The 19,726-nt window shown below is 42.8% G+C and overlaps 1 protein-coding gene across 2 annotated transcripts in view; it reads right to left on the bottom strand.

Moving 5' to 3' along the window:
* Nucleotides 1-8,878: 8,878 nt before the first annotated feature.
* GPATCH2 (G-patch domain containing 2) overlaps nucleotides 8,879-19,726 on the bottom strand; it is a 176,725-nt gene continuing 165,877 nt past the window's right edge. Inside the window, exon 10 of one of the 2 annotated variants that reach the window (XM_047755620.1) lies at nucleotides 8,879-12,765. In XM_047755620.1, the coding sequence (XP_047611576.1) occupies nucleotides 12,545-12,765 (221 nt within the window). In that variant the 3' untranslated portion in view covers nucleotides 8,879-12,544. Of the gene's footprint in view, nucleotides 13,034-19,726 lie in introns of both variants that reach the window. The other variant, XM_047755621.1, reaches the window with a different exon arrangement.

Consider the following 19,726-nt stretch of genomic DNA (forward strand, 5'->3'; position numbering starts at 1 on the left):
TCCTCATAGTTGCCAGCTCAGTGGTAAGTGGAAATACTTTGCCAGGGGCATTTAATTCGGTGGTCCGAAGCAAGCACTTTCTGCATTGGCGGGATATGGCTGTCATTGGTCTCATTCTGCTCCGTAATGAGCAGTTTACCTAGCCTAATGACCTGTGAGGTACTTGGGTTATTTTCACAGCTGCAAAAGTCAGATTAAAAAAGAGACCCAGGAAGGGTCCCAGCCCAAGCCTCAGCTACTCATCACCCAAAGGATGCACCCAGGGCCCGTGCCCACTGTGAAGGTGCACAAAACAACACCCTGGCCCAACATCCCACCAACATGGTTCGGAAGTGGAGAGAGGTTGGATTCTCAAGTGTGCTCGAATATTAATGCCCAGCACCCCAAGCTGGGCTGAATTGTAGCTATCGACAAATTCACAAAGGGCTTCAATTAATTCATGAGTTTTCCTAAGAGTTTCTCCTTTGATTTGTTTAATCTTTTCCAGTAAAACAGACACTTTTCTCTTTCCTTTTACTCAAGTGCCATTTTCCTTTTTTAAAAAAATTTCTAGTCCAACCAAGCCATACTTTTACCTTTCTAGAACTAAAGGGTAATTCTTGAAATAATTGTTTCTTTTGCGTCTTTAAAATACTCTTGAGATTATTGGACCCTCTCTGGGGTCGTTATTTAGCCAACTGTACATTATTCATCGTCCATATTTTTCTTAAAGACAGTCCCTTTAGCTTTTCATCACTTGTCTTGATTTTTTCTGAATTGGTTCCAGTTCTTCAAACTGTATGTGGTGTTAAGGTCACTATACTGATCCCCAATTCTTTAAAAAAAAAAAAAATCACTTTCTTCTTCATTGTTCTGGGAAGTCACGCTTCGTCTCTGGCCCAAAGTCATACGGCCAAGTTTGTGTTATCCTGTATCTGTCATTAGAAGCCTGAAATGTCACAAGACATATACCAGGAGATGTTGTCAAATATTAGTTATATGGACCCCACAAACTTTGAATTGGTAACCACCAGCCCAGACTTGGACTGGACTAGAACACCTGTGCATTGTAATAATAGTTGTATCAAGTAAATTAAGAGGAGAAAGAAGTTACAGGGGAACTAAAGTACTTACAGAAAATGAAAATTTTTTTAAACCTGATACTATAAAATGCTGTTTGCACCAGTTCGAATATGAATTCATTTAAGTAAAATTTTATGCAATGTTAATTTAAATCATTGATAATTTTGCCTGTAAAGAGTAACACAGCATATCCTTGAGTGTTAAATAAGTTGGACTTTCTGCTGGTTTAGGAGAAATTTTTTTCCCCATTAGTCTTCATTATTGAAGTTAAGTGTCATCTCACTCTTTGTAACTGAGAAGGACCAATAGGAGGTATTAATTCCTTTTTGTGACGTTCACAGGAAAGCTATGGAAGAAAAAACCCAGCACAGAGTAGGCACTGAGAAATATCAAATCCTTTCCCTGAACAACCTTTTTTTTTATAAATCTGGTTACAAAACCCAGAATAGTCAGGTGAGTGTCCTGGACTGGTAAGGGATGGGCCACATTTGAATGCAAGTCTTCTGACGCCTGGTTGCGTGTCCTTTCGGCTGTATGTGCTGCGTCTGTGCCCCAGACCTAAAAGGCAGGGTAACCATCAAGACTAAACGGTTGTTGTCTGTTCAGTGTCTCTTTCCTGTTTTTGTAGTTGTTTCCTTCCTATAGATGGGGCTCCAGAAGTCCTGTCTGATAGGTGAGAGACCTGGAACAATGGATTGGCAGCTGCTGATTCCAGGCAAACCATCTTAGCAGTGATAGTAACATCCTCCCCCCCCCCCGCCCCCCGCTGCCCCAAACAAGCCACAGCACAACTCAGTAGCCTGGGAGTGTGTTAGGCAAGTAGCTTTAACATGGGGTAGAAAGACTGGAATGCATGTTGGGGCTCAGCGGGTTAGGAACTCAACATATTTGGGAGGATGTGGGTTCGATCCCTGGCTTCACTCAGTTGGTGAAGGATCCGGCGTTGCTGCAAGCCGTGACAATAGGTCACAGATGTGGCTTAGATCCCGCATGGCTGTGGCTGTGGTGTAGGCTGGCAGCTATAGCTCTGATGTGACCTCTAGCCCAGGAACTTCCATATGCTTCAGGTGAGGCCCTAAAGAGACAAAAATGAACAGACAAAAACAAAAAAGCACTGAAGGAACTGGCCTATCATAACTTAGAGATTTGCCATTCTCTACTCTGTGACACAGAAAAATTGTAAAACAGCTCAGGGGAAAATATCCCATGCTATGTACTAATATATCTGAAAAGGAAAGTGATCTTCAGAATTCTTCTCCAGGCTTACGAGAGTCCCTTGAAGTAATGGGCCTCCTCTATCAATAGGAATTACTGGGTTGGTACCGGATAGAGTTGGGCTCGGTATAAAAAGAAAAACGGGCAAAAAAGAAAAATGAGGCCAAGTCATTTAAAGGATTCCATTGCCAGAAGGAGCATTTATTTATTTATTAGCGCATTATAAATAAATAAATGTGTAACAGTTCCTTTAAAACTATAAATTCTTGGATAATTGAACCATCAGAGAACATTCAGTTGGTCAAGTTATGGCAGTACTTTTCACTGTGTTGTATAATATGCAAGTATGATATTTTCACCAACAGCAGAAAATTAGTACTATGTGGAAATATCAGAAAGCTTCAGATAACTTGTACCAAAAGGGAACATTAATATAAGATAAAGGAGTGTCTTATGGGACTGGGGATAACCCACAGAAAAAGATTATAACCACAATAGAGCACGCAGGCGTCTCGTATGAACCTGGATAGGCTGTTCTTTTAGCTCCTCACTCCTAATATAAAAATCTCAACACTGGACAATTAACTGTCATTATGATTTTCGATTTGCTTTATCTGAAACTGTGATGGATATTTAATAAATACTGGCTTAAGTACTTCAGCTTTTCCTTCTTCCCTCTGTTAAGTATTTAATGATCTGTAGATAAGCACTTGAGAAAATGCTACCTAAAGGGACCCCATGCTCTTTGGCAACAGGAAAAATCATTGTGTAAGGTGCATGCTTCCCCCTCTGATGTGCTAATCAGGTGGTGAGAATTCTGCCCCCAAACATGAAAGGTTAGTTCTTTGGAATGAATGTCACACTCTTCTTACAGAAACGTGTTGCTTCTTCCCCCTCCCCAGCGATGGTCCTCTGATCTTTTCTGAACATCTGGCAGGCTTCAGGCAGGGCTGCAGGAAACCCAGACTGTGTCCCCCCATCTTCATTCTCCGTTCCTCTGCTCCATCCTTTACCTCGTGTACATACGGACGTCCTCTGCCGCCCCGGCCAATGGCTTTCCTCATTCAAGAGACCAGTTACACCTACATCAGAATGAAATCTCTTTGTTCTAACTTCAAATTCCTGGGAATTGCTTAGGGAGAGGGAGGAAGGGTGGTGGTGTTGAGAACTGTTCCCAGAAGACAAGACTTGGGGGAGATGACCCAACAGGGTCTGCCCTAGAAGGCTGGGCTGGCATATGGGCCAAGTTGGGGGATGTTATAATCCGGTTCTTCTAGGACATACTTTCTCCATGGCATACTCATCCTCAGGTACCTTTTTGAGAGTAGAGTTTGAGCATCTCTCAATTTTTTAAGTCCTTCCTTGGTGATCCTTTTTTTTTTCTTCCTTTCTTTTTTAGGGCCCCACCCACGCCATATGGAAGTTCCCAGACTAGGGCTTGAATTGGAGCAACAGCTACCAGCCTACACCCCAGCCACAGCAACACAGGATCTGAGCTGCATCTGCAACCTATGCTACAGCTCACAGCAACTCCGGATCCCTAACCCATGGAGCTAGGCCAGGGATCAAACCTGCATCCTCATGGATCCTAGTTGGATTAGTTTTCCACTGTGCCAGGATGGGAGCTCCCCTTTGGTGATTCTCATGCACGCCTAAGTTTGGCACTCTTCTGGAATATAGTCTCTAAAAGATTCTGTGAAAGAATTTCAATTTAAGCATCTCAAGAAAGCAGCCTGTCTAAGGAATCTGTCGTAGCCTTAGCGTTATTCCCCGGCTGACGACTGGCTCACTGGTTCTGTCTCTCCCAGTTCTGTGAGGTCAGTAGCGTGTGCTAGAGCCGTGGTAGGTCCCAAAGGCCTTGGTGGGCAGGGCCAAGGATTCCTGGATGATCTTCAGTCAACTAGTAAGAAATGACTGAGAGCAGGTGGTTGGATTCTGTATTTTTATTGTTCGTAGGTTCTAGTAGAATGGAGTTTTATAGAACTTATTATCTGGAGTCGTAGCCGAAGTTTATGGTTAAGGGTGTGCCCATTGATGGCTATGAAATTAGGAAGAGTGTTTTAACATCACTTGCCTTTATTGGGAACTGTTAGCAAAGTGAAAATGTCTTAACACTTTTGACATGCTTCCCTCAACCAGACGCGCAAACAAACAAGAACAATTTACCACTTCATTAGAAACTGGAAAAGAGGAGTTCCCATCTTGGCTCAGTCGTAACAAACCTGACTAGTATCCATGAGGATTCAGGTTCAATTCCTGGCCTCATTCACTGGGTGAAGGATCCCGCGTGGCCGAGAGCTATGGCGTAGGTTGCAGATGAGGCTCGGATCCTGGGTTGCTGTGGTGTAGCCAGAGCAGCTACAGCTCCGATGCAACCCCTAGCCTGGAACCTTCCATACGCTATGGCTGTGGCCTCAAAAAGACAGAAAAAAAAAAAGAAACCAAAAAGAAAAGAAAAAGAAACTGGGAAAGAAATGATACCTAACTTTGAGCACCTACTATGTTCCAGACGCTGCTAGGGTATTTAATGTGCATGATATTTAACCCTCGTCACTCAACGAGGTAGCCATTATTATTTCTAACTTCAGGGAAAAAAAGTGAAATTTGTGTGATTGGCCTCAAAACTTAGAGAAGGCATTAGGGCCGGGCATTGACTCTAGCTTGGAATAGTTCCCATGCCTGTGCCATTTATGTCACTATGATGTCAACAGGACAGAAGCAGCTCTTGGTAAAAATGAACCCTCCTTGTTTCTAGGCAAACCCTATCATTCTTCAAGGAGCAGTTCCAACCCCACCTGTCAGTGCAGCCTTTGCCGGCTTCCCTTAGATGTTTGCTCTGCACCATTCATTTGATACTTAGGAACATAGTTGATCATTTTTTCACCTTTTATTATTTCTGGAATTGGGAGGGAGGCCTCTTGCTCAGGGTAGAGGACCGTAGTTTGCCAGTGTTTTTCTTCTTTCTTAATGATACACACCATCAAGGTGCATCGTAAACCTGACAGCATCTCAGACTCAGTGAAAGATGGCAGATGCGGCTTTGGTATCTGATAGCCTGTGTCGTAGTGAGGCTCCGTGGAGATGGTATAACGATGGTGTAGATAAATAACTACGGCAGAAACAGTGCCCACCAATATCCACGTTTTCCGCTACCTCTGGCAGCTTCCCTGAAAGCCGGTCGGGGAAGGTCTGGCCAGTGGATCCTGGACAGAGGGACATCTGCCACCCCCAGGCCAAGGCAGTTAAGTGCCGATGTGCCTCTTCTCTCTTTCTCTGCCCCAGCAAACTTAGGAGCCAGCAGGTATTAAGTACTCCTTTATTTAAGATGACAGGATTATATGCTCACCTGACAGGTGGACCATAAGGGTCCTTCTACTGGGTTCCTACTGAGCAAAGACCCATTACTTTATATACCTGACCCTTTATTTTTTAATTTTCATTAAAAAATTTTATTATAGTTGATTTACTATGTTCTGTCAATTTCTGCTGTCAGCAAAGCGACTCAGTCATACATACATATACATACATTCTTTGTCTCTTATTACCTTCCGTCATGGTCGATCACAAGTGACTGGATAAAGTCCCCTGTGCTGTACAGCAGGACCTCATTGCTTATCCACGCTAACACACCTGATACTTTAAGTAGCTGTCCTGGGGGCTGCCCCCTTGTTCTTTCTTCTTCACGCTCTTTTTGATCTGTGTGCTCAGCTAAACGGCTATAGGCAACATTTCTTTACAATAATTGGGTCTGGCGACGGGGGCGAAATAACCTTAGAAAGAAGAACACAAGAGAAAGCATTGGATTTCTGATAGCCACCCGGTTGGCGAGACTGCGGAAGTGACCAGAAACGTCAAGTTCAAAACGAAGGGGTCTTCCCCCAAACTGGAAGTGTTTCGGCTCAGGCCCACGTGCTTCTTGGGAGACCTTTAGGACTGACCCATCTCTAGAACAAGATAACTCTCCAGCCCCACGGAAAGTTCTCGTCCTTTTCAGGATGCCATTTTCTGGATTCATGTTTTGTATTGTCTCAGGACAATCCTGTTTGTGAATAGGCCTCCAGGTATCAACCCTGAATTTCCTGGATCTGAAAGAAGTGCAGAGGAAAAAAGACAATTTGCTTTGATGTAATCAGATTCTCCGGAATCTAATCCTATGTCCTATTTATGGCTGAGCTAGCCATTCAAAATTAAAATGAACCTTTCATCCGTGTATATCATAAATGGGCATTTATCAGGATTATATGATTTTGCAATCCATCTGAATACGTAACCTGAATTTGTTTTCTTTCCGTTTCACTATGTAATTACCATCCAACAATAACAAAAGTGACATGTTTGAAGAACAGATAAAATGCTGTAAATTGGCCGGTAATGGTGATATTTCCTCATCTTCTGAAAAACCCATTTATTCTCTCTCTCAGCAAATCAAGGCATTGTCAGCCCATACTCATCGTGTGGCCAGAGGGGACCACCAATTTCTAGCTGTAAGTGAGTCTTGGAATGCAGATGAGGCCGGCTAACGAAGGCTTTCAGCGCAGGCAGCTGGTTTGTGCTTGCCTCAATTTCTAAATCATCCATAATGGGGCCAAGACCTCCCAAGCACTAAAAAGAGCGCGCTGACATGCTGGACAAACTGTTAATTTTTTCCTGAAGAAGCTGCTATATTGCACATCTGTCACCGTGGTGCAGACAATTACTCAGTGAGTGGGGGAAAAAATCTGCTGCTTGTTTCTAGCTGAGTTGTTAAGGGCGGCCGGTGGAGACACACAATGGGGTGGAAATCAGAACGTGCCGGCTTCTCGTGTGCTCGAGATGGTTTCCTCATTCTGGAGGGCTGTCCCCTGATATTAAAGTAGGTGAAGCAGACGACGATGTGCGGGGAGTCCGGAGTGGTCCCATGAAAGGACAGGTGTATCAAGTTGGGGGAGGGTCAAGAACCAAGCCTTAGGGAACACCGACGACCCTGCCCACTGCGGAGAGCCTCAAGACACCGCGGGCATCGTTGTAGAATCATGGTGGCTTTTCCGTCAAACGTCACAACTTGAATGCACTGCCAAGTGCTTCCCATTCACTTAAGAAAGGTTTTGTGAATTCCATGCCGCCTACCTGCAACGCGGATCATCTATCGTTCTCATCATCAGTGGACGCCATCAAGAAAGAACTTTAATTGGGGTGTGATGATTGTTGAACAACCATAAACGTAATAAAATTCATTGAGTTAAAAAAAAAAAAGGAAAGAACTTTAGAATTAGCTTAGCCACACAGCCATCTAACAGAGCCTGAATTTTTTTCACCCTCAACTCATTTGCTCATTACAACCATGAAATTCTGGCACTTGGAGAAATTCACTTCCTTAAGGGGCGTAAGAATTTGTTTGCTTTTGGAAAGCATACCTTTAAAGTATACAATCCGTTAGGATCCTATTTCTCATCCTTTCTGCTTTGATTAAAGAATGCGGGCTGTAGGAAGAAATATACATTTCCTTGAAATTTAACAGGAAGATGAAAACAGGTAGAAAGAGGTTTGAGCGTTCTTTTTGCTTGGGATGGGATCATAATAGTCTTGTCTCTACTATAGTTTTATCACCGAAATATGAAGTATTGTACACACATTTTAAATGCTAGTAATTTATTTCGAATATCCAAACTAAGGAGAAATTAAAAAAAAAAAAACAAGCCCAAGGGCACACAAAAATAGCCTTCAATTATTACTTAACTTCATCCTTGAAAGATGAAGGAGTAAACATAGCTTTCTGATACTGCAACGGGAGTGTGGTCTGTGAGTCTGAGAATGATTTAAACTGCCTGCCAATTCAAAGACAGAAGACAACTCTAATGTAGAGATAAAACTACAAGTGGCACCAGTAGATCATAATCCTGGCAGTTAATGGCACTGACTCGCTAGAGACAAATCTGGATCTACTTAAAATGTCAGGTGTGTAAAGTAATGAGTCTTTGCTTAGAAGGAACCCAGCAGAAGGAGCCTTCATGGTCCACTTGTCAGTTGAGTATATATTACTGCAAGCCTGTTAAATAAATGAGTATTTAATACCTATTGGACTAAAAAAAAAAAAAAAACCACTCACTCTAACAACTCACAACTCAGAGGCTTCCTACAGCAAATGGAACTCAACACTTTAGTGGGTATTACAAAATATTTAAGATATCCAAGCACAGGTATGAGAAGGACAATTCCCCAGAAGGAATGGAGGGACCATAACACATTTGATTCTGACGGAAACCTCGAACTCGCTACTTTAGAATCAGCATCTTTGAATGGAAAGAGGCCTTCAGCTGGTGAGTCTAGCCCCGCTTCAGAGAAAATACACAAAACCAGGAAAATGTGGTAGGACAGGTCACGTCAGCTCTGGATCAATGAATCAAATATGCTTACCAGTTTTTTTCTTTAAAAATATTTCTTTAAAAATATTGACACTTTCCAGGGCTTGCTTAAGAAGATGAACAGCGAATTTAACTGCACTCTTACATGGTAACTGTCAATGGGGTAGCGATTAAAAAAATTTTTAAAGTCCTTTCAACTTTATTTTTTATTACTTTAAGAGGGGAACATTGAAAACACAAAGACAATCATGCCTTATAAATAATATTCTTAAACATTGTTTATTCTTTCATTCTTTGTTGCATTATTAATACACCTCTCTACCAAAAGAAAAAAATCCAAAATACTCTTTGCCAGACAGCCTCATTTTACAGTTCCAAGTTAGATCACTTTTTAAAGACAGACAGAGTATAGGAGGAAATGGTTTTAAAAAGCATGTCAACAGTGATTTTTCTCCTTCATGAAATATCAGCTCAAAATGAACATATATTGGAGAAGCAATTGCCAGTTCAATTAACTGCAAGAATATCAATTCACAATGTTAAAATATTAATAAAATGCAACTATTTTGCAATCCTGTCTGTACATTGCACACATACGTGCCCTGTAAACACACCTATATGTATATATTGGGGATATATTTAACCCTACTGTCTTAACTTCTGTTTGATAGCAACAGTATGAGTTATAAAAATCTGTGTTTTCAAATGCCGAGACCAGTTCGTTGGTAAATTTTCGTTAGCGGCAGATTTTCTTTTAAAAGAGTGCCATATATTTTAAAAATAAAAGCAAAGAAATTTGAAGGGGAACATAGCTTTAAAATTGTCTTTGGGGAGAAGGAAGGGAGGGAGGGAGGGTGGAAGGAAGGGACTCCGTACAGTCGGGTCAGTATCAAGCCTAACACGGATATAAAGACAAAGCACGTGGGTAGCTTGTAGCGTCACGCTCAGCCTCTCTCGGCTACTGCTGGGCCATGGGCGATTTGGATGGTGAGGAAGAGACCGATGCCCTCTCTAAGCTTTCTAGCACAAGCAATTAATTTGATATGAGGCTTTGGAGACTGCAGAACAGAACTGGCTTTTGGAAGAGGAGAAAAATCTAACCACCTTATAAGGAGATAGGATGGATACATGCTAAAGCTGGAGTTCCTTTGAATGCTTTGGGTTCTATGGGCAGAGTCCCTGGTAAAAGTTAAGTGTAACTATCTAGAAAACATAAATTCGTTTATCTCATATCGTAAGAGATATCTGACGTATATTAAAACTTCCATTTTTCAGTTGTATTTATTCCTTCAAGTTCAGGTCCATCCAAGCAGAACTTCAGGGGTGCACTGAGTTTTCTTAAGGACGAAAGGTGAAGGGATGGATGCGCTCCTGGTGCAGGTCTGGGTGGGAGCGGGGGATGGGGGTGGGAGGAAGAAAGCCTGGGATGTTGTCACTTCCCCGCTTCCACCACGGATGCATGTATTCTGTATAGTTAAACACGTCCAGAGAATCGGAAGTGTCTCACATCCTAGGAGAGGGCCCTCGATGTCAAGACTGAGACCTGTGTTCTCTGAGGGGAAGATGTAAAGCTGAAGTCCTTTGGGGGGGAGGGGGGAGTTCGAAACACCCCAGCTCCGTGGGTGTCTTAGAGGGTTTGCTTCAGAAGATTAGGGCCGGTCCAAGAGGACAAGAAAAAGCACTCATAAAGCTGCAGGCCTGGGTTGGGGAGCTCCCCCTTGCCAGCCGGTGTGTGTTCTGCTCTTCCCCATTGGGACGTTCGAACATGGTGCAGTGAGAGAGAAAGGACAATCCTTGGGGAGTTTGGGGTCAGTCTCACGATGCCCTATTGGGTTACCAGTGGCTCCAAATGTGGCTTTTCAAAATTCTAGGACCTCAGAACACTTCTAGGCAATGGAATTAAACACATACACACACACACGTCGGAACAGACCCTAGCGTGCTGCTTACTACCACCAAAACATTTTCAATCAGAATACAGACAATCTCCCCCAACTTTTACACCTTACATAGATAGAACGAGTATTTAACAAAAATCATGTTTAAAAAAACGGCACGTTTTTAGGTAATGACCTTGTCCGTGGCATGATTACCACAGGGTTACGTTATCCAGTAAGAAGGCTCCGAAAAGTCCTCTCCTTTGGTCGTCCCTGGTCCCTAATCAACCTGTCCTCTAACCCCAGCACCCCCAGGAAAGAGGATAATGCTTACAAGGAACGAGTCACTTGGCCAGCCATGACGCCATCCAAACAGCAGGCTGACCGTCCTCTCCCCAGCTGGCAGCGTTTACTTTAGGGGACCAAGGGGCAGGTCTATGACATATGCACAAACCTCCTCTCCCCCCCTTTGAAAAAGAACTCCTGGGGATTTACAGATTTTCAAAAACCTTTGGAGAGACGCAGAGAGAACTTTTATCACAGTAAGACTACTCTGCACGGTACTAGCGTGGTGCACACAGGTCACTCTATGTTTGACCAAACCCAGAATGTTCAAGACTAAGGGGGAACTGTAGTGTAAACTGGGGAGTCTGGGCGATTGATGATGTGTCACTGTAGGTTCATCACTTGTAGCAGAGGCACCGTTCTGGAGCGGGGGAGGCTGTGCATGCGTCGGGCAGGGAGTGTATGGGAAATTGCTGTGCTTTCCCCTTAATTTTGCTGTGAGGCTGAAACTGCTCTAGAAAAACAAAGCTTAAACAAAAATTAGAAAGGTGACTCAGATGTGTTGTCTTGGCCTTCACTCAACCAATAAAGGCCATTCCAAAGAGACTATTGTTATTATTTTTAGTCCTTAACGAAGATGATAACTGATCCACCTCTAAACTAAGAGCAATCGAGAATCTCGCACATCATGAAACAGATGATTCAAGATAGAACAATACTCGGCACATGATTAAAAATGGCTTGGTTTTAAAATAACCGCTTAGCTGTTGGGAAGAGCAAATCAGTACTATTCTGTGTGTGTGTGTGTGTGCACATTGTAAATGGGCTGGATCATTGTCAGAAATCTCAATTCTTGGGAGAGCCATTTAAATCTTCAAATAAATTGATTCAATATTCTAACTGACTCTGATGGTTACACCGTCAAGTCAGGTTTTACTACAGTTGAGCTGGTCTTAAAAAAATATCACCCTTTGGGAAGAGAGAGGTAGAAGTCCGTCTAGATTAATAGGATTTACAGTGCAGTCATGGTGAATTTAAAAAATACGTTTTTCTTTCCATACTTATTTTATGTTCGACATGAGGTAAAAGTTATAAAATCTGCATTCAAGTGATGTTGAGGGCACTCTGGTGATAACAACGATGGGGTTTATTTTTGTCACAACGTCAGACGGGAATAGCAACTGCTGCTTGTCAACTCTGAACTTCATCCTACACTGTCCAAGGACAGAGGATTAAAGGGTATCACCGAAAAAGCCACATTCCGGGAAGAGGAAACTGGCCAGCCTTTCAAGCTAAGATGTGCTTAGGACTTGGTTGGTGTGATGAGGGGTGTTTTCAATCACGAGGGCTAGGGGGAATGTGAAACAGAATCCTTTCCAGCCGAGCCCGGTTTAGAAACCCGTGGGCATGCTCACAGTTGCATGGCTTCAGCGGGCACACACACGGATGAATCAGGCTAAAGCATTAGACGTTACTGACCTAGGCGATCAAAATAAGTTAGATGTGCTGTTCTTTCCTACCTAGAAAGAGCTGCAAATGGCTGGAAATTCTTAAAACGTGAAGGTTTTAGCACCATGAGTTGTGATGAAATGCCACTTCTCTCACTGTGGCGGAACTGCGTGCAGTTAGGAAGCTAGAGGGAGAAGTTTGAGGCTTTGATGTGAGATTTCCGCTTCAAAAGCAGAAGCTCTGTTGTCATTTTAGAACAATGGGCACAGAGATCGCGGATACAACGCGTCAAACACCTCCTCTCTGCCTTTCTTCTTAGCTGGCTTTTCCGGAGTTGGAGGCAGTGGTTGCAGGGGTGGTCTTGGGTAGAGGAAATCCAAGTCCTAATCCTTTGGGCCTCTGCATGGCTTGAATCGGCTCCGCGATCCCCTTGCCGTCCCGTCCGAGGCCCGACCCAGGTGTCCAGCCCATATTCTGGAGCATTCGGTTTCCAATGTTGTTGTCCAAGATCGGCTGGGCATTTTCTCCTACAATTCCTGAAATTACAAGACAACCAAAGGGAAAAAAGAAAAGAAAAGAAAAGAAAAGGATGAACACAGGTGATGATGCTCTTAGGCAAAGAGAGTCATGTTCCTAACGTTTTCTTGCAACAAGAGCTTCGGGAGAATTGTTGATTCATCTTTTGGATAAGCAGCTTTTGCAGCAGAGGGATCCATGGGAAAAAAAGGCCCTGGTTAGAGTTTCAGCTCTAACACACAGTGGCGGATCAAGTTATTTCACCTCTTAGAGCTTCTGTTTTCTCATCTGTAAAACAGGCGTCATACAAGGCAATCAAAACTCAATTACTAGATCATTTGTGATGGCTCTTCCTTGATAATTAAGGAAGTGATTATCAAACTAATATTAGAGACGGTGGAGGAAGAAAGGGGGTGAAGGTATTTCAAAAGAACCTTTGTCTTAGTGAGGACACCTGCACTGCTGTCGCCTCCTCTGGGGCTTCCCCCAAAGAACAGGGGCCATGAATGTACAGGGTCCAGTGTCTGCCCACCAGCCCTCCCCAGCCCCCCAGGCATAAAGACGGCTGACTTCTGAGGTCTGCAGCAGGCCCCAGTCGTCCCAGCTCAACCCTGGGTCCAGCGTATTTCTGCTCTGCCCTGTGGGCTAGGTCCTCCTAGACGGGCCGAGGGTGGAAATGGGCAGTGGTTGACCAGATCACTTGCTGCTCGCAAAGGCTTACGAGCCAGCCGTCTCTCTGGCACCAGCCCACGTCCCCCCTCCACCCCTCTCCCATCAGCGTCCATTTTTCCCTCCTGATGCGGGATTCGGATAGCACCTTCCAGCCCTCAGTCCCCGCCCCCAACTCCTTCCCAGGACTGTGTTCACGGCGGCGATACAAAGCAAAGAAGGATCCTTAAGCATCAATAATAAAAGTATTACCTATGGCACCGCAGAGTTGAGTGTTCTATCTCTAGACCTGGGTGGTGGCTACGCCAAGGGCCAATTTATTATTGTTCTTTAAAACTGTACCTATACCTTTCCATGTATCCTCTGGCAACGTGTATTTCACAGAAAAAAAAAAATCAAATAATAACAAGCCATACAAGAGATGTCAGGGGTGAACTAAGTATATTTTATCTGTACCTGGCTTTCTGGGGAAGAGTCAGTGGGTCATTCCCCAGGAGTCTAACTTAAAGAAGGAAACTGCAAGGTGCTAGAGAGAAGATTTACAACCGAAACTGATGAGTTTAAAACTGATGAGTTTGGGAGTTCCCATTGCGGTGCAGCAAAAACAAATCCGAAGAGTATCCATGAGGATGCGGGTTTAATCCCTGGCCTCGCTCAGTGGGTTGGGGATCTGGTGTGGCCGTGAGCTGTGCTGTCGGTCACAGACGAGGCTCAGATGCCGTGTTGCTGTGGCTGGGGTGCAGGCTGGCAGCTGTAGCTCCGATTCGACCCCTAGCCTGGGAACCTCCATATGCCACAGGTGCGGCCCTAAAAAGCAAAATAAATAAAACTGATGAGTTTTATAACGGAAACTATAGCGTAACCATTAACTAATTTTTGCAAGGCTTTCACCCAACATTGTGCTGTTCTCAACCTCCAGCGCATTTTCACACTGAGAAGAGGATACACTGATGTCATTTGCTGCCTTCATTACAGGGAGTAGGCACCGGGTTTCCACAATAATGAGCTGGTTCTGAATTTGTCAAATTGGCTCCTAGCTCATTAAACAAGTATCTTAACATGGAGTTCCCGTTGTGGCTCAGTGGTTAATGAATCCGACTGGGAACCATGAGGTTGCGGGTTGGATCCCTGGCCTCGCTCCGTGGGTTAAGGAGCCGGCATTGCCGTGAGCTGTGGTGTAGGTGGCAGACACGGCTCAGATCCCGAGTTGCTGCAGCTCTGGCGTAGGCTGGTGGCTACAGCTCCGATTCGACCCCTAGTCTGGGAGCCTCAGTATGCCAAGGGTGCGGCCCTAGAAAAGACAAAAAAAAAAAATTAAGAAAAATATGAAGTCGATATAAAACATCTCTGCACAAACTCCTAAACTGTGGTCAATTCTTAGTTCTAAAGTTAACAGCGAAAAATTGATTCCCTATTGTGATTTTAAAATGTTGATTTTTTTCAGCATGGGGGCCCAGCAGTGGCCCCCCTTGCTTGGTTTTTATGCGGGCAGAAAAGAATCCATTCTCTCTCTCTTTTTAATGCTGGTTTCATTCCTCTTCTTAGTAAAAATAAAATAAAGCATTACCTTTCCAATAAAAAACAACAAAAAAAGAATGTTTAATTTCTCAGATGCTAAATCTTTCCACATAGAAACAGAGATTCCTGAAACAAAAAGATGCCTTTCCTACATAACCTTTTAAAAAAAAACCCAGCAGATACTTCATTTTTCATGGAAAATGATTCTAGAGGGAGATCTACGGTTGGTCTGGCATCCTTCTTTTATGAGATTAAGACATGGGAGTGGAACACCTCAGTCTCAGCACAGCATCTGACAACCATAATTTCCTTTTCTTTTGCTCCTGGCGGTGCTAAATCCTTTAAGTCCTTTCCTGGGAGGCTCTCCCCCTGCTCGGGCAATTTTAGCAATACATAGCCTGCTAACCCGTCCGCAAGCTCCCGGCCCCCTTATATGCTGGATCTCTGATATCTATTACAGCTGAGTCGGTCCTGTCCCCTCAAATTTTCCAAAGAGTATTGTGGATGGTAATTCACTTGCGTAATTGGCTCAAGAGATGAAAATCTTGTATCGGCCTCTCTTAGCTGCTAATCTATCCAGCTGACTGCAAGCCTAATTGGCAGCTTGTTTAGTAATTTGGCTCCTAAAGTGTTGTATTGATGTTGGGTAAACAGCCAATGGAAGGGGAGGTGACACAGGCTGCTTCCCACATAACAGCTAGTGAGTGCATTGCTTCCATCCCAACCCTGTGTGCAGGCGGCTCTTAGTGGTTTGTGCTCATTCTTTTCCCCCAGCCTCTTTCCCCATTACTTTACCAGCCAGCTGAAGAGAAGGGTACTGTTATTATTTGTGACAATATTAGGACTTCAAGTTATAATACTATCTCTGGTCTCGGTAACTAATTAAGGGACACGGGCTTTTGATTGGTGTTAAGACAATAAACAGCATCGAGCACCACGAGCACCACGTGAGATGTGAGAAAGGGGTAGGTGTGCTACTCTTGGTCAAATGTTTTCGCTATTTCATTTCCTCACTAATTTAGACTACTTGACATTTTATCTGCACTATTGCAGGTGGTTTTTCATGGGAATTTTGTTAAAAACTGGCTTGAATAGTTAACTGCTTAAAAATACAGGCACTTGTTTTTATTTTGAAACAAATGTTCTGTCACTTTCTGCTGCACAGCAGTGGCCCAGGGCCTTCCTTTTTAATAAAGAAATGTAAAACTAGTTTCCTGTTTATTTTCTTAAGTGATAAAAACTTTGCACAGTAGGGAATAAAAGACATGATCTCTGTTGACATGTTTGGAGGGAGTGTTCTTCTGAACAGATGTTTATCTTATACAGAATGCATTTTTTTATGGGATGATCATGTGTTGAAGAATCAGAAAACTAAACCAAATCTAAACTAAAGCTGTATTAGTTCTGAAAGCATAAAAGGATGTCTGTTTCCTATAATATAGTCAAGACCACTTAAGCTCTGCCCACCTCGTACGTAGCATATGATTGCCTTGTTAGGCACCTGGCATTCATCATGTCCATTTCTCATAGCAAGTGTGCAAGGGGGGGACGTCCATCAGGCCTCAGAGAGATGAAGTCCTTTTACCACCTAGTGAGTAAGCTAAGATGCGAACTTTGCTTAAGCTTACTGGAAAAGCCTACCCGCTTTCCATGACCTGCACTGGCAAATAGGCAACGTTCGTGGAGATGTGGCAAACCATTTACAAATTAATTGGGTCATGTTAGGTGCAATAGTAACTCGGTTTGCATTTGGACAATATACAGCATAGTGCATACACTGAGGTACTTGGATAACTTAAAATACAAGCTATCTGCAGCAGCTCTTGGAGATTACCGGTGCTTCTGTATCCATCCTTTCTTCTGATCTTGCTTATCAGTCTGAAGGGTCATTACTGGCTCCACTACAGATGAAATTGGGGGTAGAAGAGGGAACCCACCTGCCCTAAGTCCACCAGTTAGAAAGTGCCCCAGCTAGAACTTGGGACATCTGAGTCTTAATGTGATCCTTTCACTGGCTGAACACTGATCTTTGAATATTATATATCACCATTATTTTCTACTATGTCATTTCTTCTGCACATTTCCCCAAATGCCTGAGATTTTAATATGGTCACAAATTTGAAACTTCCTGAAAAAAAAAAAAACCAAAAAACCTGCTAGTCTAAACTAACGTAGTAAGTCTGTGTGAAGAGTGTTTCGACTCTCCTGAAATACCTCAGGTTTCCTTGTTTGTTATTAATCTAGCTACTCTAGGTTTCTTTGGCTGATATTTAAATGGCAATTTATGTTTCAGTTGTATGTGTCGTGAACAACATACACTGAGTTTTGTTCTTTTCTCCATTATGATAATCCCTGAATTTAACGGATACATTTATTCCATTTACATTTATTGTGATTACTGATATATTTGGATTATTTTTACCATATTACTTAATTCTATTTATCTTCCTTTTTCTATACTTTTTGTTTCCTCCTTTCTGGCATCCATTGCTTGTTTATTATACTAGCTTGAAAATTATGCATCGTATTTCTTTCCTTTAATGATGACCTTTAAGTGTCAACATGCATACCTGACTTTTTATTCTCTCACATTTTACATATTGTTGTCCCAAGTTTTAGCTCCATCCTACTTTTATTTATTTTTTTATTTTTTTTTGTCTTTTTGCTATTTCTTGGGCCGCTTCCATGGCATATGGAGGTTCCCAGGCCAGGGGTTGAATTGGAGCCGTAGCCACCGGCCTACACCAGAGCCACAGCAACACAGGATCTGAGCCGTGTCTGCAACCTACACCACAGCTCACGGCAACGCCGGATCGTTAACCCACTGAGCAAGGGCAGGGACCAAACCCGCAACCTCATGGTTCCTAGTCGGATTCGTTAACCACTGCGCCACGACGGGAACTCCCCATCCTACTTTTATATACCCACATCAATCCTCTTTATAGTCACTGTCACTGTAATTATTGCTTTTATATATTCAATATGAGTTTAGCTTTATGCACATTTAACAATTTCTTTGCTCCCAATTCCTTCCTGATTTTTATTTTTTATGGATTCCATTTTCTTCTACATGAGTTACTAAATTTAGCAGTAAAGGGTCTTTACCTGAAAATGTCTTAATTTCATCCTCACTCTTGGGAAATAATTTAATTGGGCATAAAACTTTACGCTGATTCAGGTATTTCATCTTAGCACTTTGAAAATATTCTCTCTTATCTTTGGACTTTACTGCTGTTTTCAAATGTGTTGCCTGTGTAATTTCATTCCTGTGTAGGTTGTATTTTTTCTCCTTGGCTGCTCTTAGGTTCTTCTCTTTGTCTTTGGTGTTTTGAAGTTTTATGATAGTGTGTCTAGGTATGACTTTATTTATATTTACCATGTCCCCATAAAGATGTATAGTTTTTGTTTTTTTTGTCTTTTTGCCTTTTCTGGAGCCGCTCCTGAGGCATATGGAGGTTCCCAGGCTAGGGGTCCAATCGGAGCTGTAGACCGGCCTACGCCAGAGCCACAGCAACATGGGATCCGAGCCGCATCTGCAACCTACACCACAGCTCATGGCAACACCGGATCCTTAACCCACTGAGCAAGGCCAGGGATCGAACCCACAACCTCATGGTTCCTGGTCGGATTCGTTAACCACTGCGCCACGACGGGAACTCCCAAGATGTCTACTTTTTCAACATAAAGATTAAAGTTTTCTTTGGTTGTAAAAATTCTGTCATTATTGTTGAATTCCGTCAACACTCTCCTGGAATAGTGCACCTCCCTATTTTTTCTACTTTTCCTGGAAGTTCTATTAGACACATACTGAACTTCACCTCCTTCAAATACCCTGGGCATTTTAAAAATATTTTCTGTGTTTTTACCCCTCTGTGCTTCTTTTTTGGTAGCTTCTTCAGAATTTAGCTCTTACAATTCAGTTTTTTTTTTTTTCAAGATTTTTTTTCGTAATAAATCTCAAATTTCTACTTGGCTCTTTATCACAGCAGTCTTTTCCTTTTCCAGTCGTTCCCTTTTGTTTTTATTTTTATAACTAATTCTTTCAGTTTTGGTTTGTGAGATCATTGTCAGTAGGCTTTTATTCGTGGTGATTCTTGAGGCTTGGGATTGAAGGTATGCACCTCTAGAGTGGTTTAGCATTTGCTTTAAAGACCAGTTTTTAATGATAATTTTTGGCTTGGTATAAGTTTAAACTAGAAACTTAGGTGAGGGGAGGCTCTTGGTTATAAATCTGAGTTTTCTACCTGGAACCCAGATAGAAACTAGATTCTTTATTTTCTTGTGCCTCTGGGTGAGTTTTGTTCCTGGTCTGCCCGATTCCAGAATAGAGACTTTTCAGGGTTCTAACTTGATAAGGAAACTTACACCCAGGTTCCCAGCTGGGTTCTCTCCAATATGCCTCAAGTTTTCTGAGATTGGCACAGGCATGGGGGCTTCTCAGAACTCTTTTTCTCTTTCCTGCAGTCTCAGCTCTGCAGCTCCGTAAGAGATGGTTTTACATTTTATTCAGTATGTCCGGGTATCTGTGGTTTGAGTATTTTCTCATTATTCAGTCTTTTTATTTTATTTTTTTTAATTTCCCCAATACATTATTTTATTCCTACTGTACAGCAAGGTGACCCAGTTACACATACATGTACACATTCTTTTTCCTCCCATTATCATGCTCCATCATAAGTGACCAGGCATAGTTCCCAGTGCTACACAGCAGGATCTCATTGCTAATCCATTCCAAAGGCAATAGTCTGCATCTATTAACCCCAAGCTCCCAGTCCATCCCACTGCCTCCCCCTT

Source organism: Phacochoerus africanus, chromosome 12 (assembly GCF_016906955.1).
Source record: "Phacochoerus africanus isolate WHEZ1 chromosome 12, ROS_Pafr_v1, whole genome shotgun sequence".
Taxonomy (NCBI): Eukaryota; Metazoa; Chordata; class Mammalia; order Artiodactyla; family Suidae; genus Phacochoerus; species Phacochoerus africanus.